We start from the raw sequence: 21,727 nt of genomic DNA, 5'->3' as shown, positions 1-21,727 counted from the left end.
ACTTCCCAGGTACAAAAAGTGTTTTACTTATTCTATCATCTTTCCACAAAAGGATATGTTAACTGGAGCTTCCTTTTTGCTTATTCTCATCACTTTTGTCTTTCCTACAACGATCTTCAGTCCATACTCCTTGTCTCTTCTTGAAACACTCTTAAACATCTGTTGTAGCTCCTCTTCCAATTCCACCAGCACTGCTTGATCTATGGCCCTTAGTCTTTCTCCTCCAATTACAATGCCTCTTGTGTCCTCTATGACCTTATCTATCAGTTGTTTTTCATACATGTTGAATACATTTGGTGACAGTGAGCATCTTCGAGACACATCCCTTCCAGTGTTCACCTCTTCCATCTCCTCATTCCCTGCTCTAACCATCACTTTCAGCTTTGTGTACATCTCCTTTATCAACTTTGTAACTTTCCAGCCTAAACCAACATCTTTTACAATTTTCAGCAGTATACTCCAGATTACTAAAGCAAATGTCTTCTCCCAGTCAATATAGCACCTCCTTATTTATTTCTAACATTCTTTCTGCAATCATCCTCAGAGAATCTGTAGCATCTCTTGCTCCTTGGCACTTTCTGGACTCAAACTGGTCTTTCCCCATATATAACACCTCCTTACTTATTTCTAACATTCTTTCTGCAATCGTCCTCAGAGAATCTGTAGCATCTCTTGTTCCTTGACACTTTCTGAACTCAAACTGGTCTTTCCCCATATTTTTTTTTTTTTCAGTTTTCTTCTCAGTTCTCCTTAGTATGATTCCCATTACAGCCTTTGTAACATGGCTGATAAAACAAATTAAGTAATAGCCTTTACTCTCTTTTGCATTGCACTTTTTAGGTAAAGGTAGTTGAACGATCTTAAGTAGATCTTGAGGCCAAATTCCTATGTCATAAATCCTGCTTACAACCTCAGTCAAGCTGGCTACCGAATTTGGACCTAAGACTTTCAATAGCCCAATGCTTCTTTTTCCTTGAGCTTCTGAATTGGCTTCTCCAATTCCCATTTCAGTATCTTAGGACATCAGTCTTCTTCATTGCATTCCCCTTCATCTTCCAAAAATGGTCTACTGTTATCGGCCTGTGTACCAACTGTTCCGTATAACCCATCCCATTTTCTTGTCCTCTTCTAAGTATACTGTCTTCTTCTCATGTTCATTTAACATTTCTTGTTTGCATATTTTCCTTACTTTTTTTCTTGTTAAGGATTTCACCATTTATGCATCCTAATTTTCCTTTCTTTTCCAATTCTTCTATTTCCTCACATTGTTTCCTCGTTCAGTCTTCTCTAGCCTGTTCAGTAGTTCCTTAGTACATTATTCAGTTTTCTGTACTATCCACTGCCTTCTACTGAATTGTTGTTTTCCATTTCCTGTGTTCATCCATTTCATCTGACATTCTTCTTGTTATCCACTCTTTCATATTTTGTATTATTTTTGCTTTTCCAAATTCTAGCTCTAATCCTTCCAACATCTGTATTTTCGATGGTATTCCATTCTTCAGTGATTTCTCCCATTTTCCTCGCATGCTTAAATTTGTCATGTTAAACAATCAGGATTCTGCCAGTTATTCATATCTTTCTTGCTCAATATTTCAACTGTGTGACTCACAGGCTCCTTCAAGTGCTGTCTGACACTGATTCTAGTGTGAGATGAGTCCAGAATTTATGCATATGTTGCGCCAGGCACTTTGTCTGGAGTCTGCATCGCATCGCGTTGCATCAGCCACTCTGTTCGTGGTACGCGTCAACCAATGATGTGACTGTAGTGCTTTCTTCAAGCTGTGGCTGTTCCAAATGATCTGAACATACTTTGTGGTTATTATCCATTGTCAGTCTTGCTGTATGAAGTTCTGAATGATGTCCAAGTCGTGCTAGAAATTTTATCTTTCAACTGTCGTCATTTAAGCCCTCCTGTGATCTAGGATGTTCTGTTACCATGGCATGCCATAACATGCATTCTGTCTGAGGTCCATGCCCACCAGGAGTGGTTGCAGCATTATTTTCAGGTCACTGGTGTTCAAATTGCTGCTCAAGATTCAGTAGAACATCCTCAGGTATTGGGTCTCTTGTCTGAGGTGCCATTTCACGTGTGTCCTTTGTTACATGTATTGATCTGTTTTCCCTTACTCTATCTTCATACTTGTGGTGTCCCCTGGGGTCTTGATGTTGCCTCCGTTGCATCTTCAGAAGATCGAGTGCTGAGTGCCAGGCAGAGCTCAGCTGGAAACTGGTGTCACAGTTAATGAGATTCTCCATGACCTTAATCTCAACAGATACTTTGATGATATTGTCCCAGTATCTCAATGTTTGTGTTACAATTTTGGCAATATTATAGCTCATAGAATGACTAAGTTCTAAGCAATGCTCAGCAATCACTGACTTGGTTGGCTGTTTCAGTCTGGTGGCCTTTGGTGTTGTTTGCATTTTGTTCAACATCCAACTGATGTATTCCAAACTTCATTTGCATGGTATGTTGTAAACATACAGTTTCTGTAAACCCGGGTCATCCTTCACGCTACCTAGCACAGCCGTATCTTGGTGGGTGAATGGAACATGCTCTTGACGTTACATTTAAGGAGAATTCTGCTACCAAAATCAGCAGAATCCTCACACATACCATCAAGAGCACATTTCACCCACCCAAGATTAAGGCTCTGATAGGAGTGTGAAGGGTGACTTGGGTCTACAGAAACTGGGCATTTACCATGTACCATGTGAATGTAGTATGGAGTACATCAGCCAGACGTCTAGGACCGTTGATATCTGGTGCAAAGAACACCAAAAGCACACCAGACTGAGACAGGCTACCAAGTCAGTGATCGCTGAGCACAATTTTAGTCATTCTATGAACTTTAATGATACCAAGATTCTAACACAAACATTGAGTTACTGGGAGACTGTCATTAAAGAATCTTTTGAGATTAAGATCACAGAGAATCTCATTAACCATGACACCTGTTTCCATCTGAGTTCTGCCTGGAAACTGGCACCCAGTCTTCTGAAGACACAAAGGAGGCAAAACCAAGAGCACAGGGGATACAAGTATGAAGACGGAATTAGAGAAAACAGCACAGTACATGTAACAAAGGACGCACATGGAATGGTATCTCAGACAACACAGCCAATACCTGAGGACATTCTACTGAGTCTCAAGCAGTAATTTGAACACAAGTGGCCTGAAAATAACACTGCAGCTGCTCCCGATGGGCACAGGTCTTGGTCAAAATGCATGACATGCCATGCCACAGTAACAGAACGTCCTAGATCACAGGAGATAAATGACGACAATCGGAAGATAAAATTTCTAGCATGACTTGGATGTCATTCAGAGCTTCACACAGCACAATTGACAATGGATCATAACCACAAAGTATGTGCACAGTGTTAGGAACAGCTGTGGCTAGCAGAAAACACTACAGTTGCTGCTATTGGTAGGCACATACCCTGGATAGCGCACCTGATGTGCCGCGGACCACAGACAAAGTGCCTAGCACAACATACGCATAAATGCCGGACTCATTCCACACTGGAATCAGTATCAGACAGCACCTGAAGAAGACTGCGAGTTACACAGTTGAAATATTGAGCAAGAAAGATGTGAATAACCAGAACAAGCCTGATTGTTTAACATGACAATGCATTGCTGGGAAAGCCTGAAGAATTACATTCTTAAAATTATTTTCGATACAATTGTTAATATTAATATGCAATATGAAAAAGTCCTCCCTGCCAAGATATCTGGAATCCATTCTTAAATTCTGTTTGATACCCAATAAGTTAATTAATTTTGGTACTGTGTCAAGTCAAATGCTTGTCAGAAGTCAAAAAAATACTACATCTAACTGTTTTATTGATCCACAGCTTTTGGGATATCATGCTAGTAAAGCTTAAGTTGGGTTTCACATGACTGATTTTTTTGGAATCCAACCTGACTGACATGTACGAGGTCATTATGTTTCAGATATCTCATTACTTTTTACCTAGCTAGTGTCAAGACACTCATGCATGACACCAGAACTGAACTTGAGGATAGCAAAGCAAATGCATAAATTCTGAACTCCATTTTCAGATGTTACTTTACAAAGGAATAAAGAAGTACTGACCTAGTTTAATTCTCAAACTGCTGAAAAGATGAGTAAAATAGGTATTAGTGTTAGCAGTGTTGATAAGCAGCTGAAGTCAATAATACTGAACAATGCCCCTATTAATTTGTTCCAAATCATAGAGATTTTTTGCAAATTTGATCCACAAAGTATGCAACAAATTGAACTAAACAGAATGGCTAGCTGACCAGCTACTTGAACATATTATGAAATGCCCCGATAATTTTTCCTGCCATGTGAAGTCTGTTTTTGTTGCACTCTATGTAACAGCCCCTCTAATTATTGTTTGCTTCACATTATCAATACTAACATAGCTATAACTGTATACCCAACTAATAAAAGCAATCAACACACACAAGTGTACAAGTTAGTGTTGTCTAACCTGGCTTGGTTTTTATTTGGTTCCTGAGGGCTTCTTCCATCTCATTCAGTGTAACAGAGGCTCCCAATCGAAGACCTTCTACTTCTTCTCTAATGGCTGTGAGCTCACTGATTTGTATAGGTTGAATAAGAACAGGATAAGAGCAGTTTTTAAACTTCACTTCAACACCTGTGAACCGAAAAGAAGAAAAGAGGCAATAATAATCACATTCTTGGATTGTACATGTCACTAAGAGCTTACCATGAGCAGTCTAGTCTATGTGAAAGAGGTAAGTATTGACCATTGCATCCACCATTGCACTCATACTGTAAGAGCTTTGTTATTTACAGATGTAACAATTAGCCATTACTCACCAACTTCTGTATTTCCAACAATAATCCTTGCTGTTGGGAATTTAGCTTTCAGCTCCAATAGTGTCTGAAGAGCAGTTGGCCGATACCATGTTGTTCTTTCCCCTCTGAACACAATATTCTGCTTCTGCAGTTCTGTATTTACCTGAAATGACAAGTCATAACAATTTTAGTACCAAACTGAATCTCATTTGCAGTGCTGTCAACAACATTTTGATATTTCTAAATAATTTAGGAATAAAGGAGACCACTCACTGAATAGCAGAAGTGTTGAGTCATTGACAGGCTCACACAAAAGAGAAAGAAAACTTGCTAGCTTTTGGAATAAATCATTTCTTGAGTACAGACACACAAAAACACACACAAACTCAGACAAGCCTGAGCCTCTCCTTGTGAGTGGTCTCCTTTACTTCTAAATTATCTACATTCTATCATAACTTTCCTACTACATTTTGATATTTTGTATATTAAATGGAATCACGAAATTGAAAACTGCCTCTGAACATGACAGTGATATAGACAGATGTCTGCGTTGATGCGAAAAATGCTACCCGCACCATGCCTGCAAGACCCTTATCAGCAACCGCAAGTTCCATATCTGATTCTGCAGACATTTGAAGGCATTCGTGACAAAAATCTCACCAGTCTTGTCAGTAAAGTCACTTTACCTTGCAAAGTTGTGTATGGGAATGGGTTTCTCGAGATGGCACAGTTCTTCATTGATGGTGGGGGCCACATACGGTGCAGTGAGTATCATAAAGCAATATTTCTCCGGAGCACTCACTGCAGCAGCTTGGAGATGATCTGGTGTGGTTGCTATGAATATAAGGTTGGCAATCATGTAAGAGGCATGGTTGACAGAGCACAAGGCTCCACTGCACTGGCCCATTTGTTCATAGTAAGCAACAATGCTCCCCAGTGTGCCTGCCCATTTAACTGTTCACAGCAACAATGCTCCATGATCTGGAACAGTCTGTTCTAGAATACTGTTACTGTTATGCATGTTACAAATTGAAGCAAGCACTTTATAGTTCATCATTATTTAGTTACATAATATTTTAGAAATCTCCTTTTGAAGTTAAATGTTCTTGTTGCAAATAATAAACATACTAAAAATGTCTTGAGAGAAGCATTTTTAAATGGTATAAGAAAGATTATTAGATTTTCCAACTTCTTTTGTCAACAAAGTCAATTAAAAAGCCTTTATATGTCTCAGATCAAATTGCTAGAACTTTGAACCACTGCTATTTACCTGGCTCAAAAATGTCTAGTTTTCCATCCCGTTAACTGTCCACATATCCTTTCAATGATTTCTGCAGGCTGTTCTTAAGGCCAGATCTTTTTTTTAAAAAAAAAGTTGTGACAGCTCAACAAGAATTGATTAACTGATGTACATCACTTTTCTTATCATTCAAATCTCCTTAAGTCATGTGCTCTAGCACAATATTGAGGATGTGCACTTTATCACTTCATGTTTAATACTTCATACAGTTCCTTTTTTTTTTTTTCTTTTTTTGAAAAAAAAAAATCTCACTCTAAAAATCTGTGGTACAGAACACTTGATCCTCAAGTTTTCCTTCTTCACTGATAATATAATGTTCAGTCACTTCCAAGGAGTTTATTTAACAATATAAGTCACTCCCTAGAGTGACTATTAGTGGCCCACCTACATATCTGAAAAAATTCCTCAACTCTCTAGAAACAGCTGCAGGCAGACAATCAGCACTTTCCTTTAAATTTCTCAGGATCTGGTAGTGGGATGAAATAGCATTTCCCTGCCATTCACTTGCACCATGCTTGGCCTCACAACAATAAGAAACTGTGCCATCTTGAGAAATCCATTTCCACACACAACTTTGAAAGGCAAAACATCTTTGCTGACAAGACTGATGAGTTTTTAATTGAAGCTACATTCAAATTTGGTGGGATTTCTGGAACTTTCATGTTTCTCAATCTTGGCAACTCACACCCCTCAGATAGCAAGTGGCCAGGGTTGTCATCCTGAACATGCTTCACAGACTGCATGAAAGATAAGGTCCTGGCAATGCATATTCACTAGGTGCAGGTCCCTTGGGTGCAGCTAAAGTGGACATAGCCAGATGGTATGGATGAAACAAATTTATGCTTTATATGGACCCAAAGACTTCAAGATTTCAGCAAACATTACAACAGATGTGTGATGCACATTCACACAATCTTGTTCACTGACCACAGGTGACATAATTTGATGTCCTTTAATTTTTAACTATAAAGGAGTTATTGTTGCAGATATTTGCAAATAACCCATGGATATCAGCAATAGCACATGCTTTTATACACAAGGTAACAATTACTGCAGATGTCTGCACCTGCTTTGACCTCTAGCTATAGACATATTTCATTAACACTTGAGAGGCTCAGCATTGTCTGTCTTAATAAATGTTTAGGTGTAACTCAATTTGTAGTTTTTAATTCGCAAGGAATAAATATGTGGGGAGCTACAATGATAACCCAGGCTGAGCTCACTCCTCAGTTTTATGATGCATCGATAAAAGCATGACCAGCAAGAATAATTTGTGTTTGCAAGAATAATTCACACAATTTTTACTAAACAAATTTCCAGGTATGTCTCTAAATTAAATTCATTTAAAATATAACAAACCTTCAGTTCTGGAGGAAAAATGGGTTCCTGTGATGGATCATATGGCACGAACTCACTTTTTGAGAACAGTACCTCCTCATCTTCTGTACTGCAATCGTTAACTCCATTTTCCATACCCTTGAACTTACAACATTTATCTCCCATGCTGCAAGTTCCATTTGAGACACCATTTGTCAGTCCATTGCTTATTCCATTGATATGTCCCTGCTCCCAGCTTTCAGTGAATGAGCGGAAACCCTCAATAATTGGACGATATCCAGTGCAGCGGCAAAGATTTCCTTTAAAGAAAAAAATATTCTGATTGAACAATCGCCCTTCAGTGAATCTTCAGCCTCCAATTAACTTCTTTCATACTATCAACAGTGTGTACAATTGATTTAGCAGCGTAAGCTTACGAGTCCACAGCTCATGGTCTAGTTGCTAGCGTTGCTGCCTCTAGATCGCAGTGTCCCAGGTTCAATTCCCAGCTGAGTCTAGAATATTCTCAGCCCGGGGACTGGATGTTTGTGTTGTCCTCAACATTTCATCTTCATTCAGGAAAGTGGCAAGACTGGACAGTGGAAAGATTGGGATTATGTATGGGCACTGCTAACCATGCAGTTGAGTGCCCCACAAACCAAGTACCATCATCATCATCATCATGTTTAGGAAGCATTCTTACATTAGTAAAGGGTTAACTTAGTCATATATATTAAAATATCTTAATATTTCTTCTGTATACTAGTAATTAAGGTATGTTATCGTGAGCTACTATATTTCCTTTCCATTGTAATAGCGCAACTGAGCCAGGTATCGTGAGATATTATTTTCAAAAAGCAGAAACAGAAAATCTGAGTATTGGGTACTTTGATCTTGTGTCTCCTGTTCTCAATTTCTTTTTTTTACAATCTTAAAATGTATAGCACAGAAATACTGCACCTTCTTTCACATACATTTCTTAATAAAATGATAGTTATCTCCGATTTCTTTGCCAAAGATGTTTACAGTCAACTGTGAATTAAATACATCATTATAGCCAAAATTTTTTTCTCAAGTATGAAGTGTGATCAAAAAGTAATTTTTTAATTTCATGGGCTTCATATGTTTGCATTTTTAGGTGTTTTAAATATTAATTTTATTGTTGACAGTCGAAAATGTTATATGTGTTTCCAAGTGCTCAGTGAATTTTGCTTTTGAAAAAGATGGATCAAAGAATTTGCATTAAATTTTGCATAAAAAATGGAAGAAAATCTGCAACACTACATTCAAAATGTTGACTGTGGCCTTTGGAGAATGCGCTATGAATAAGACAAGAGTTAGCAAGTGGTATACACATTTCACATATCTCAAACAGTGTTGAGAAAATGAGGATGGTGAGTGCCCTGGATGCCATAGCACATCAATTACTGATGACGTTGTGGAAGAAATAAAGAAAATGGAACTGGAAAATCACCGAATCACCATCAGAGAGGCTGCTGGTGATTTCAGCATATCTTTGCCTCTTGCTAAGCAATTTATTTGGGAGTTTTGGGTGTGAAACGTGTGGTGGCAAAGTTCATTCTAATATTGTTGAATTTCAACCAGAAACGTCAGATAGACATCTCTCAGGGATTCCTGAATGATATCAGCAACAATCCAGAATTGTAAAGAATGTTATAGCAGGTCACAAAACATGATTATAGGGGTATGATGTTGAAACCAAGGTCCAATTGGCCCAATGGAAACTGCCTGTAGAGGCAAGACAGAAAAATAATTGACAAGTTTAATCACATGTGAAGGTTCCTCTTACTGTTTTCTTTGATTACAATGGGATAGTGTATCTTGAATTCCTGCCTTATGGTCTTACAGTTAATAGGAGATACTATCTCCAACTTATTTGTCATTTGTGTGAAGCAATACCAAGAAACTGGTGAGAATCATGGTAGAACCACTTGTGGAAATTACATCACCATAATGCTCTTGCTCACACCTTAATGTTTGTTCACAATTTTTTTTTTATTTTTTTTTTTTTTTTTGGAAAAAACAAATCCTTAATGTTCCCTAAAATGCCATATTCACTGGACATGCCCCCTGCAAGCACTTTTTATTCCTGAGGCTGAAGAGAACAGTGAATGGATGTCATTTTGCCACCATTGATGAGATAAAAATAGAATCAATCAAGGACCTAAACATCATAACTAAAAATGAGTACCAGAAGTGCTTCCAAGATTGGAAAAAACACTGGTCCAAGTTTATTATATCTGAGGGGGATTACTATGAAGGGGACAAAGTTGATCGTGATGAATAAATAAATATTAATAAAAAAAATTCTCATTGTTTTTTGACCACACTCGCATTTCTCTGTGAGTTTAAAGATATGTAAATAACACAACAATAGAAGCAGTCTGTCACAGACAGAGTGACCTGAGTGGGGATGAGAATGAATACATGTTTGTGAAATTTTGGCTCTGAGCACTATGGGACTCAACTGCTGTGGTCATCAGTCCCCTAGAACTTAGAACTACTTAAACCTAACCAACCTAAGGACATCACACACATCCATGCCCAAGGCAGGATTTGAACCTGTGACCGTAGCAGTCGCACGGTTCCTGACTGCGCGCCTAGAACCGCGAGACCACCGCGGCCGGCCTTGTGAAATGTTTTTGCCATAAACACTGTTGCATCCTTCTTTACAGCAGAAGCTCAGACAGATGGTATTGTCACTTGGAAACAACTGCACAAAACAGGCTCTTGAGGTAAATTGCCTACATAAAAAGATGCCCCTTCCCCATTGCCTCTCTGGTGAGTAAAATGCCATTAGTGGGGTGACAACTGATGACGTACAGACAAAGTCTTCACATTATGTACCTATTCAAACAATGTATTAATGTAACAATTTCCTTCACTCACTGTTATCTTTCAGGTAATATATTGATCACTGTTTTCTGCTGATTTTTACAATTGTGTGTATACTGGAATGTCTCTCTCTATTGGATTACTGTTGGGTGACATACAGAAATTCATTCAGAAGTGTTTATTTCAGAACACACTTAAAAGTGAAAGTTACATTCTAGAACCAAGCCTCAGGTTGGACCTACACTAATTCCCATGATATCCTTCCTCTCACGTGTACTCACTCAGGAGAATGTGTGAGAGTTTCTGTGGAATTTGTACAAACAAAGGAAAGATATTAGCAGATTGAAACTTTCAGTGAGACAATAATGCATGCTCAGGTAGTTCATTTACTTGAACACTACCTACTGAACAGGAAGATCTTGACCAACTTCTAGTACAGTTCACCATTTTAATTTGTCAGTTGATTCGTTTCAATGTACACTCAGCACACAATGACAGTATTATTCCTTAAAAAGAATATTTAAAATAGTCTGAAAGCAAGTTGCAGCAGGGTTTGTAATGTGGCACTGAGTACGCTCTCATCATCAACCAGTAATGATTTCTTAAATCTCTGTGACTTTATCAGTAGGCCAGTAAAATTAGCTCCAAAAAGAGGGTTGCCGTCCAGATATTAGTGGAATTCTGGAAACTGTTTAATCTTCCAAGTAGGCCTCTGATATGAATGATCTGAGTTTACCCCAGTTTCTCAGTGGTGCTTCACACGTGATGAAACAAAAACCACCAAAAATTTGAATTTTTTTCTCTTTTTTCTTCAAAATTCTCCAAAACTAAGCACCTATTCACAAAAGTCAAGGCTATCAGAAACATTGAAGATTAAATTCTGCATCAATTGAGTACCAAAACTTTGCTATCTGATTAAATTTTCCTATAGAAAAGCTACATCATAAAATGGTAATGTTTCACACTTCTTGAAAAACACTCGTTTCATCATTTGGCAATTTATTACAAAATTTTGTAAGAGAAAAGATGTAGAGTATCTAATCATGTTTTTAAAATGTCAAAGAAAGTGACAAGAAACCTAGGCAATAAGTGAACAATGACAGTATTTTAATTATATGTAAATCATATGGTTAACAACCACCATCAGCTTTTTACTTTCCATTCAGTGAAGTTTTCAATGCTCACTTTTTTTTATTTTTATTATTGCTACATAATCCCTAGCCTATGCATTATTGAGATAATGGTTCCGAAACAAGGAAAAGCAAAATGCTATTACATAAAGGACAAAAAAAATTTTTACAGTGGTATTAGTGAAAGGAAATACGAAAAGTTTATTATTGTTGTATCAGAAATAAAGAAACTTAATTCAGTTAACAATAAATTGAGTTAAATGTTGTTATATAAAACTGAGTTAAAGTTATACAATGTAAGACATGATTTAATTTGAAATGACACCTGCTCAACATGAATATGAATTTCTCATAACTAAGGAATGGTTTACAAATCGAAGGTCAGAAAAATTTTGGGCAGGAATTTGGTCTGACATGACAACTGAACAAACTTTAATACGTAAAATGAAGAGTAGTGTTGCTTTAACACATAGTAGAGGATTAGCAGATAGTACTCTGGCCAGATGGATTGCTTCAATGCCTACAGCAGTTGACATCATTGACCAATTTCAGCATTTAGTGGTGTTTCATTTGTAATTACTGAGCAACTTGCAAGAGTACAAAAAAATTAAGAATGAAGCAGATGCCAAAAAGTTGTATGACTGGTTTTTTGTCACATGATGCTTTTCTTGTTCATGAGCATGTAATGTCTACATCTACACTCCTGGAAATTGAAATAAGAACACCGTGAATTCATTGTCCCAGGAAGGGGAAACTTTATTGACACATTCCTGGGGTCAGATACATCACATGATCACACTGACAGAACCACAGGCACATAGACACAGGCAACAGAGCATGCACAATGTTGGCACTAGTACAGTGTATATCCACCATTCGCAGCAATGCAGGCTGCTATTCTCCCATGGAGACGATCGTAGAGATGCTGGATGTAGTCCTGTGGAATGGCTTGCCATGCCATTTCCACCTGGCGCCTCAGTTGGACCAGCGTTCGTGCTGGGCGTGCAGACCGCGTGAGACGACGCTTCATCCAGTCCCAAACATGCTCAATGGGGGACAGATCCGGAGATCTTGCTGGCCAGGGTAGTTGACTTACACCTTCTAGAGCACGTTGGGTGGCACGGGATACATGCGGACGTGCATTGTCCTGTTGGAACAGCAAGTTCCCTTACCGGTCTAGGAATGGTAGAACGATGGGTTCAATGACGGTTTGGATGTACCGTGCACTACTCAGTGTCCCCTCGACGATCACCAGTGGTCTACGGCCAGTGTAGGAGATCACTCCCCACACCATGATGCCGGGTGTTGGCCCTGTGTGCCTCGGTCGTATGCAGTCCTGATTGTGGCGCTCACCTGCATGGCGCCAAACACGCATACGACCATCATTGGCACCAAGGCAGAAGCGACTCTCATCGCTGAAGATGACACATCTCCATTCGTCCCTCCATTCATGCCTGTCGTGACACCACTGGAGGCGGACTGCACGATGTTGGGGCGTGAGCGGAAGACGGCCTAACGGTGTGCGGGACCGTAGCCCAGCTTCATGGAGACGGTTGCGAATGGTCCTCGCCGATACCCCAGGAGCAACAGTGTCCCTAATTTGCTGGGAAGTGGCGGTGCGGTCCCCTACGGCACTGCGTAGGATCCTACGGTCTTGGCGTGCATCCGTGCGTCGCTGCGGTCCGGTCCCAGGTCGACGGGCACGTGCTCCTTCCGCCGACCACTGGCGACAACATCGATGTACTGTGGAGACCTCACGCCCCACGTGTTGAGCAATTCGGCGGTACGTCCACCCGGCCTCCCGCATGCCCACTATACGCCCTTGCTCAAAGTCCGTAAACTGCACATACGGTTCACGTCCACGCTGTCACGGCATGCTACCAGTGTTAAAGACTGCGATGGAGCTCCGTATGCCACGGCAAACTGGCTGACACTGACGGCGGCGGTGCACAAATGCTGCGCAGCTAGCGCCATTCAACGGCCAACACCGCGGTTCCTGGTGTGTCCGCTGTGCCGTGCGTGTGATCATTGCTTGTACAGCCCTCTCGCAGTGTCCGGAGCAAGTATGGTGTGTCTGACACACCGTTGTCAATGTGTTCTTTTTTCCATTTCCAGGAGTTTACATCTATATCTATACTCTGAAAACCACCATGAGATGCATGACAGATGGTACACCCCATTGTACCAGTTATTAGGGTTTCTTCCCGTTCCATCAAGCGTAGGAAGAATAATTGTTTGAATGCCTCTACGCATGCGTAATTATTCTAATCTTATCCTCACTATCCATAGGTGAGTGATATGTAGGAAGTTGTAGTATATTCCTAGAGTTATTATTTAAAGCCACTTCTTGAAACTTTATTAATAAACTTTCCCAGGATAGTTTACATCTATCTTCGAGTCTTCCAGTTCAGTTCCTTCAGTATTTCTATGACACTCTTTCACTGATTAAACAAACCTGTGATTATTTGTACTGCCCTTCTCTATATATGTTCAGTATCCCCTGTTAGTCCTATCTGGTATGTAAGTAATCTCCTTTGTAGGCTGATTGTACTTCCCTTGTGTTCCACCAATAAACCAAAGTCTACTACCTGCTTTATCCATGACTGTACCTATGTGATCATTCTATTTCACATCCATACAAAGTATTACACCCAGGTATTTGTATGAGCTGACTGATTCCAACAGTGACTCATTGATATTATAGTCATAGGATATTACATTTTTTCGTTTTCTAAGTGCAAAATTTTACATGTCTGAATGTTTCGGGCAAGTTGCCAATATCTGCACCATGTTGAAATCTTATCAAGAATTGACTGAATATTTATGCAGCTACTTTCAGATAGTATTTCATTATAGTTAACTGCAAAATCTGCAAAAAGCCTGATTTTATTATTAATATTGTCGGCAAGGTCATTAATATACAACATGAACAGCAAGGATCCCAACACATTTCCCTGTGGCGTTAGCATGTCCATTAGCATTGGGGTTGTAGATGATGAAAAGATCAGTTGCCACAATGCTGATAAAGTCAGTAATTTAAGCATTTCATAGAGTATTTGCAGCAACTCTGACAGCATAAAACTTCAGAAAATAAATTGAGTTCTACCTCTGAAGTGTATGATATCTAAAACCACAATGCATGACAACGTCATTCCTATCAGTGCTGAAACGATTTTTCACACCATAGTATTCTACAAAACTTAAAGAGCTTCAGCATGTTTTTGAGTACCAGCTGGCCCCATATTCTCTATCTATGTTTGACAATGTCGGTATGTGGAAAACATAAAAAGTTGTGTTTTACAAGTTGTTTAATGCCTTGAGTGACCCAACTGACTTTGAAAAACCAGAGTTCACTGGAGGATTTCTATTGCATGGAGTGTCATGGGAGGCAAAATAACTATTTTCTCACATAATTAGAAACTGTGTAGATTACATTAAGCTTTGATATGGTAGAAAGGTCACAATTGTGTTTAAAGTATACCATGATGGCAGGCCAGTGTGGCTGTGCGGTTCTAGGCGCTTAAGTCTGGAACCATGTGACCGCTACGGTCGCAGGTGCGAATCCTGCCTCAGGCATGGATGTGTGTGATGTCCTTAGGTTAGTTAGGTTTAAGTAGTTCTAAGAAACTGATGACCACAGATGTTAAGTTCCATAGTGCTCAGAGCCATTTGAACCATATACCCTGATGTTACAACTAATGTTGTTGTTGTGGTCTTCAGTCCTGAGACTGGTTTGATGCAGCTCTCCATGCTACTCTATCCTGTGCAAGCTTCTTCATCTCCCAGTACCTACTGCAACCTACATCCTTCTGAATCTGTTTAGTGTATTCATCTCTTGGTCTCCCTCTACGATTTTTACCCTCCACGCTGCCCTCCAATGCTAAATTTGTGATCCCTTGATGCCTCAAAACATGTCCTACCAACCGATCCCTTCTTCTAGTCAAGTTGTGCCACAAACTTCTCTTCTCCCCAATCCTATTCAGTACCTCCTCATTAGTTATGTGATCTACCCACCTTATCTTCAGCATTCTTCTGTAGCACCACATTTCGAAAGCTTCTATTCTCTTCTTGTCCAAACTAGTTATCGTCCATGTTTCACTTCCATACATGGCTACACTCCATACAAATACTTTCAGAAACGACTTCCTGACACTTAAATCTATACTTGATGTTAACAAATTTCTCTTCTTGAGAAACGCTTTCCTTGCCATTGCCAGTCTACATTTTATATCCTCTCTACTTTGACCATCATCGGTTATTTTACTCCCTAAATAGCAAAACTCCTTTACTACTTTAAGTGTCTCATTTCCTAACCTAATTCCCTCAGCATCACCCGACTTAATTTGACTACATTCCATTATCCTCGTCTTGCTTTTGTTGATGTTCATCTTATATCCTCCTTTCAAGACACTGTCCATTCCGTTCAACTGCTCTTCCAAGTCCTTTGCTGTCTCTGACAGAATTACAATGTCATCGGCGAACCTCAAAGTTTTTACTTCTTCTCCATGGATTTTAATACCTACTCCGAATTTTTCTTTTGTTTCCTTTACTGCTTGCTCAATATACAGATTGAATAACATCGGGGAGAGGCTACAACCCTGTCTCACACCTTTCCCAACCACTGCTTCCCTTTCATGCCCCTCGACTCTTATAACTGCCATTTGGTTTCTGTACAAATTGTAAATAGCCTTTCGCTCCCTGTATTTTACCCCTGCCACCTTCAGAATTTGAAAGAGAGTATTCCAGTTAACATTGTCAAAAGCTTTCTCTAAGTCAACAAATGCTAGAAACGTAGGTTTGCCTTTTCTTAATCTAGCTTCTAAGATAAGTCGTAAGGTCAGTATTGCCTCACGTGTTCCAACATTTCTACGGAATCCAAACTGATCTTCCCCGAGGTCGGCTTCTACCAGTTTTTCCATTCGTCTGTAAAGAATTCGCGTTAGTATTTTGCAGCTGTGACTTATTAAACTGATAGTCCGGTAATTTTCACATCTGTCAACACCTGCTTTTTTTGGGATTGGAATTATTATATTCTTCTTGAAGTCTGAGGGTATTTCGCCTGTCTCATACATCGTGCTCACCAGATGGTAAAGTTTTGTCATGACTGGCTCTCCCGAGGCCATCAGTAGTTCTAATGGAATGTTGTCTACTCCCGGGGCCTTGTTTCGACTCAGGTCTTTCAGTGCTCTGTCAAACTCCTCACGCAGTATGTTATCTCCCATTTCGTCTTCATCTACATCCTCTTCCATTTCCATAATATTGTCCTCAAGTACATCGCCCTTGTATAAACCCTCTATATACTCCTTCCACCTTTCTGCCTTCCCTTCTTTGCTTAGAACTGGGTTGCCATCTGAGCTCTTGATATTCATACAAGTGGTTCTCTTCTCTCCAAAGGTCTCTTTAATTTTCCTGTAGGCAGTATCTATCTTACCCCTAGTGAGACAAGTCTCTACATCCTTACATTTGTCCTCTAGCCATCCCTGCTTAGCCATTTTGCACTTCCTGTCGATCTCATTTTTGAGACGCTTGTATTCCTTTTTGCCTGCTTCATTTACTGCATTTTTATATTTTCTCCTTTCATCAATTAAATTCAATATTTCTTCTGTTACCCAAGGATTTCTATTAGCCCTCGTCTTTTTACCTACTTGATCGTCTGCTGCCTTCACTACTTCATCCCTCAGAGCTACCCATTCTTCTTCTACTGTATTTCTTTCCCCCATTCCTGTCAATTGTTCCCTTATGCTCTCCCTCAAACTCTCTACAACCTCTGGTTCTTTCAGTTTATCCAGGTCCCATCTCCTTAAATTACCACCTTTATGCAGTTTCTTCAGTTTCAATCTGCAGTTCATAACCAATAGATTGTGGTCAGAATCCACATCTGCCCCAGGAAATGTCTTACAATTTAAAACCTGGTTCCTAAATCTCTGTCTTACCATTATATAATCTATCTGATACCTTTTAGTATCTCCAGGATTCTTCCAGGTATACAACCTTCTTTTATGATTCTTGAACCAAGTGTTAGCTATGATTAAGTTGTGCTCTGTGCAAAATTCTACAAGGCGGCTTCCTCTTTCATTCCTTCCCCCCAATCCATATTCACCTACTATGTTTCCTTCTCTCCCTTTTCCTACTGACGAATTCCAGTCACCCATGACTATTAAATTTTCGTCTCCCTTCACTACCTGAATAATTTCTTTTATCTCGTCATACATTTCATCAATTTCTTCATCATCTGCAGAGCTAGTTGGCATATAAACTTGAACTACTGTAGTAGGCATGGGCTTTGTGTCTATCTTGGCCACAATAATGCGTTCACTATGCTGTTTGTAGTAGCTAACCCACACTCCTATTTTTTTATTCATTATTAAACCTACTCCTGCATTACCCCTATTTGATTTTGTATTTATAACCCTGTAATCACCTGACCAAAAGTCTTGTTCCTCCTGCCACCGAACTTCACTAATTCCCACTATATCTAATTTTAACCTATCCATTTCCCTTTTTAAATTTTCTAACCTACCTGCCCGATTAAGGGATCTGACATTCCACGCTCCGATCCGTAGAACGCCAGTTTTCTTTCTCCTGATAACGACGTCCTCCTGAGTAGTCCCCGCCCGGAGATCCGAATGGGGGACTGTTTTACCTCCGGAATATTTTACCCAAGAGGACGCCATCATCATTTAATCATACAGTAGAGCTGCATGTCCTCGGGAAAAATTACGGCTGTAGTTTCCCCTTGCTTTCAACCGTTCGCAGTACCAGCACAGCAAGGCCGTTTTGGTTAATGTTACAAGGCCAGATCAGTCAGTCATCCAGACTGTTGCCCTTGCAACTACTGAAAAGGCTGCTGCCCCTCTTCAGGAACCACATGTTTGTCTGGCCTCTCAACAGATACCCCTCCGTTGTGGTTGCACCTACGGTACGGCCATCTGTATCGCTGAGGCACGCAAGCCTCCCCACCAACGGCAAGGTCCATGGTTCATGGGGGGGGTTACAACTAACAGGAGCACAAATTAGCTGAGCAGCTGTGCAGGGTCACTAAAGGAACTGCACCAACTATAACATTCAATGAAACAACTTCAGTATCTCTGGCAAAATATTTGTTTCTGTCAAACAAACAAAATAAACAACACCTCTGTTCTTTACTGACTGCACAACTTGAGGGTGAGAACTTCAGTAATAAGTGAGCTGCTGAGGATGCCGATATGATAATTGTGGCTACTGCTCTTGATGTTGCTCAGCACTCTGACTGTATTGTTGTCACTGGGGAGGGCACAAACCTTTATGTGATTCTGACTGCTTCAGTTCCATTGCCCCCAACATCTTTTTGCTGAGCTAAGCTAAAACAGACAATGTGACATAGTCTACAGCCCCTAAATTTTAAGTTGTCTCAAGTACTAAAAGACAACATTCTGTTCTTACATGCCTTCAGTGGCTGTGACACAACTTCTTCATTTTGCAGCAAAGGAAAATTGAAATTCCTCAAGGCACGGGAGACAAAAACAACCTACAGAAAGCAGCAGAGATATCCAGCAACTCATATGCTACTACTGATGAGATTTGTGAGGTTGGAGAGAAGTTCATGGCAGCCCAGTACTGTGAAGGTGAAACAAAGCCATTAATTGGGTTTCACTATCAATTATTTGAAAAATATGTACCAAAGGCTTCATTCAACATCACGTGTTTGCCTCCTACAGAAGCAGCTGCTCAACAAAATTGCCTGAGGACATATTTGCAGGTTAACACACTTTTATATAATCATATGTAACTCAGTCTATTGTCAACTGAATTTAGTTTCTTTATTCCTAAAGAAACAATAACAGACCTGTCATATTTCATTGCCCTAACGCCAGTGTACAAAATTTGTTGTCCTTTGCATATTATTGTTTGCTAATTTCATAGTTTTCAGAAAATGTTATCTTAATAATGGTTTGATTAGGGATTACATACCAGTAACAAAAATAAAAAAGTGAAAAGTGAAAACTTCACTGAATGGAAAGTAGAAAGCAGACTTTGGTGGTTAACCATATGATTTACATATAGTTGAAATAATTGTGATATATACTTACCATCTAGGTTTCTTGTCACTTTCTTTGATTTTCTGAAGACACAGTTTGATGTCCTACAACTTTTCTTCTATAAATTTTTGGTCAAATTGCCCAGTTCTCAGATGCTGCATGCCTTATAGCAATGAAACAAGTGTTTTTCAAAAAGTGTGAAAAATTAATGTTTTATGACATAACTTATCTACAGGAAACTGTATGCAAATAGCAAAGTTTTGGTACTCAGTTGAGACAGAATTTAATGCCCACATTTCTAGTAACCTTTGTTTTTTTAATTAACATTCAGTTTCACAGGTATCTGGGGAAAAAATACAGAAGAAAGAGGCCTACTTGAGTGAGTAAAACAGTTTCCAGAATTCTACTACTTTTTGGAAGGCAGAATTCTAATTTCCTTGGCCTATAGAGCATTCAGTCTATTATTGGAATATCACAGCAACAAAAAGCAAAACAGTTCTTTTTTCAAAAAGAAAATCAATGGCTATCATAGCCCAAAATTCCCTCAGTCAGCAACACTGAAATCTACCAATTACAATATTTCCCTCGTTTCTAATGGACTCCACCACCAGCATTTAAAACTAGCACAGGCTGAATGGAGAAAAAGTCCGTACACAAGGAAGAATCCTGCCATCAATTGGAACAATTTGCGATAATACTGGTAAGTGTACATTATGAGACCAAAAGTCTTCAGACAACCATTCCTAGTGTTTCAAAGGTTTCAGAAATGTCAGTGTCCTTTTCCTATTACTACAACATTTAATCTCTGATTCTGAGAAACTACTGAGTGAGGTAGCGCAATGACTAACACACTGGTCTTGCATTCAGGAGGGCAATGGTTTGAATTCTCATTTGGCCCTCTTGTTTTAGGTTTTTCTGTGATGTCCTAAACCACTTAAGGCAAATGCCAGGGTAGTCCCTATGAAAGGGCAGTGGCCAATTCCCTTCACCATCGTGCCTTAATCAGAGCTTGTGCTCCGCCTCTCATGAATTGATGCCAGTGGCACATTAGACACTAATCTTGTTTCCTTTTTTTTTTTCCTGGGAAACTGAAGGTGCAATTTAATTCCCCCTTTTTTATGAATAATTTTCACCAGGTTCAGAAAAGGAAGGAGCTCATTTCAAAAGTGTTTGATCATGGTTTTAGGAGTACATGGGTGTAAATGCTGCAGATACAACAAATGTTATTGATCAGAATACAAACCGCCTCAAACATGAACTAGCCCAGGAGGAATGGAAAAGTGATTATAAGGTAAAAGGCTCAAAAAATAAATGGGATGAATTCCAAGAAACAATTTTGAGACATTGTAATCATTGTTGACAAGTTAAAGACATTAAAAGGACTGTAATACATAGAAAGAATCCAAAGCTGAAATTACCCTGTAGTCTGATAAAACTCTAACAGAATGTTCATGACCTCTTCTTAGTTTATAAATTAAAAAAGGCTATCATTCTCATAGAAAAGTATTGCAAAGCCACGAAAATGTTTGAGACTGAGCTTTCAAATTTCAAGAAAAAGGTTCATAGTAATTCAACCATTAAATCTACCAGTGTGGGCAAAGCAATTTGAAAGCTAATTAATCAATAACAGAAAGTACCATCAAACATGAATACAGAAGAAATAAGCATGCTGAATGGAGGGAAAATTAATAGAAGATCCAAGAACAATCGGTGACATTTTTAGTAAATATTTCATCATTCCATGTGGCATCCCAGCTCAAACTGTTGACCACAACAGTCAGATATAAATTTGCTTGCCCCAAGGTATAAATTTTGAATTCAGAACTTCAAGTGAACATGAATTAAGTCAAATAATCAACACATTAGAAACCAAGAACTTAGCTGGCTGGACTGAGATATCTGGTGCCCTAGCTAAGAAATGTCACAAAGAATTAGTTAAATCTGTTACCTACCTCATTAATTGCTGTATTGGGGAAAAACCTATCCAGATTCATTAAAAATGTGCTTAATTAAACCAGTATATAAGACAAAATACAAAAAAAAAAAAATAGGTTGAAAACTTTAGGCCAATTCCATTAACCCCAATATTTATTAAAATCATTAAATACGTTTTGCTTTCACAACTCAGGGCCTATTACACAAAAATAATCTACTCACTGAAACACAACAATCTCTGTATTTTTACATATTGTAAATAGTGTACAAGCTGAAGGGTATTTGGCAATAAGGACATTCCTTGATCTTACTAAAGCATTTGATTCAGTTAAACATTACCTACTAATAATGAAA

The 21,727-nt window shown here is 39.2% G+C and overlaps 1 protein-coding gene across 1 annotated transcript in view; it reads right to left on the bottom strand.

Annotated features, from left to right (window-relative positions):
- LOC126194690 (xanthine dehydrogenase) overlaps nucleotides 1-21,727 on the bottom strand; it is a 262,170-nt gene that overhangs the window by 106,761 nt on the left and 133,682 nt on the right. Inside the window, exons 5-7 of the mRNA XM_049932909.1 lie at nucleotides 7,477-7,754; nucleotides 4,839-4,980; nucleotides 4,486-4,653 (exon numbers count right to left, since the gene is read on the bottom strand). Coding sequence (XP_049788866.1) covers nucleotides 4,486-4,653; nucleotides 4,839-4,980; nucleotides 7,477-7,754 — 588 coding nt within the window. The remainder of the gene's footprint in view (nucleotides 1-4,485; nucleotides 4,654-4,838; nucleotides 4,981-7,476; nucleotides 7,755-21,727) is intronic.

The sequence above is a fragment of the Schistocerca nitens genome, chromosome 7 (genome assembly GCF_023898315.1).
Source record: "Schistocerca nitens isolate TAMUIC-IGC-003100 chromosome 7, iqSchNite1.1, whole genome shotgun sequence".
NCBI lineage: Eukaryota > Metazoa > Arthropoda > Insecta > Orthoptera > Acrididae > Schistocerca > Schistocerca nitens.
This window is presented reverse-complemented; position numbering and strand designations above follow the sequence as displayed.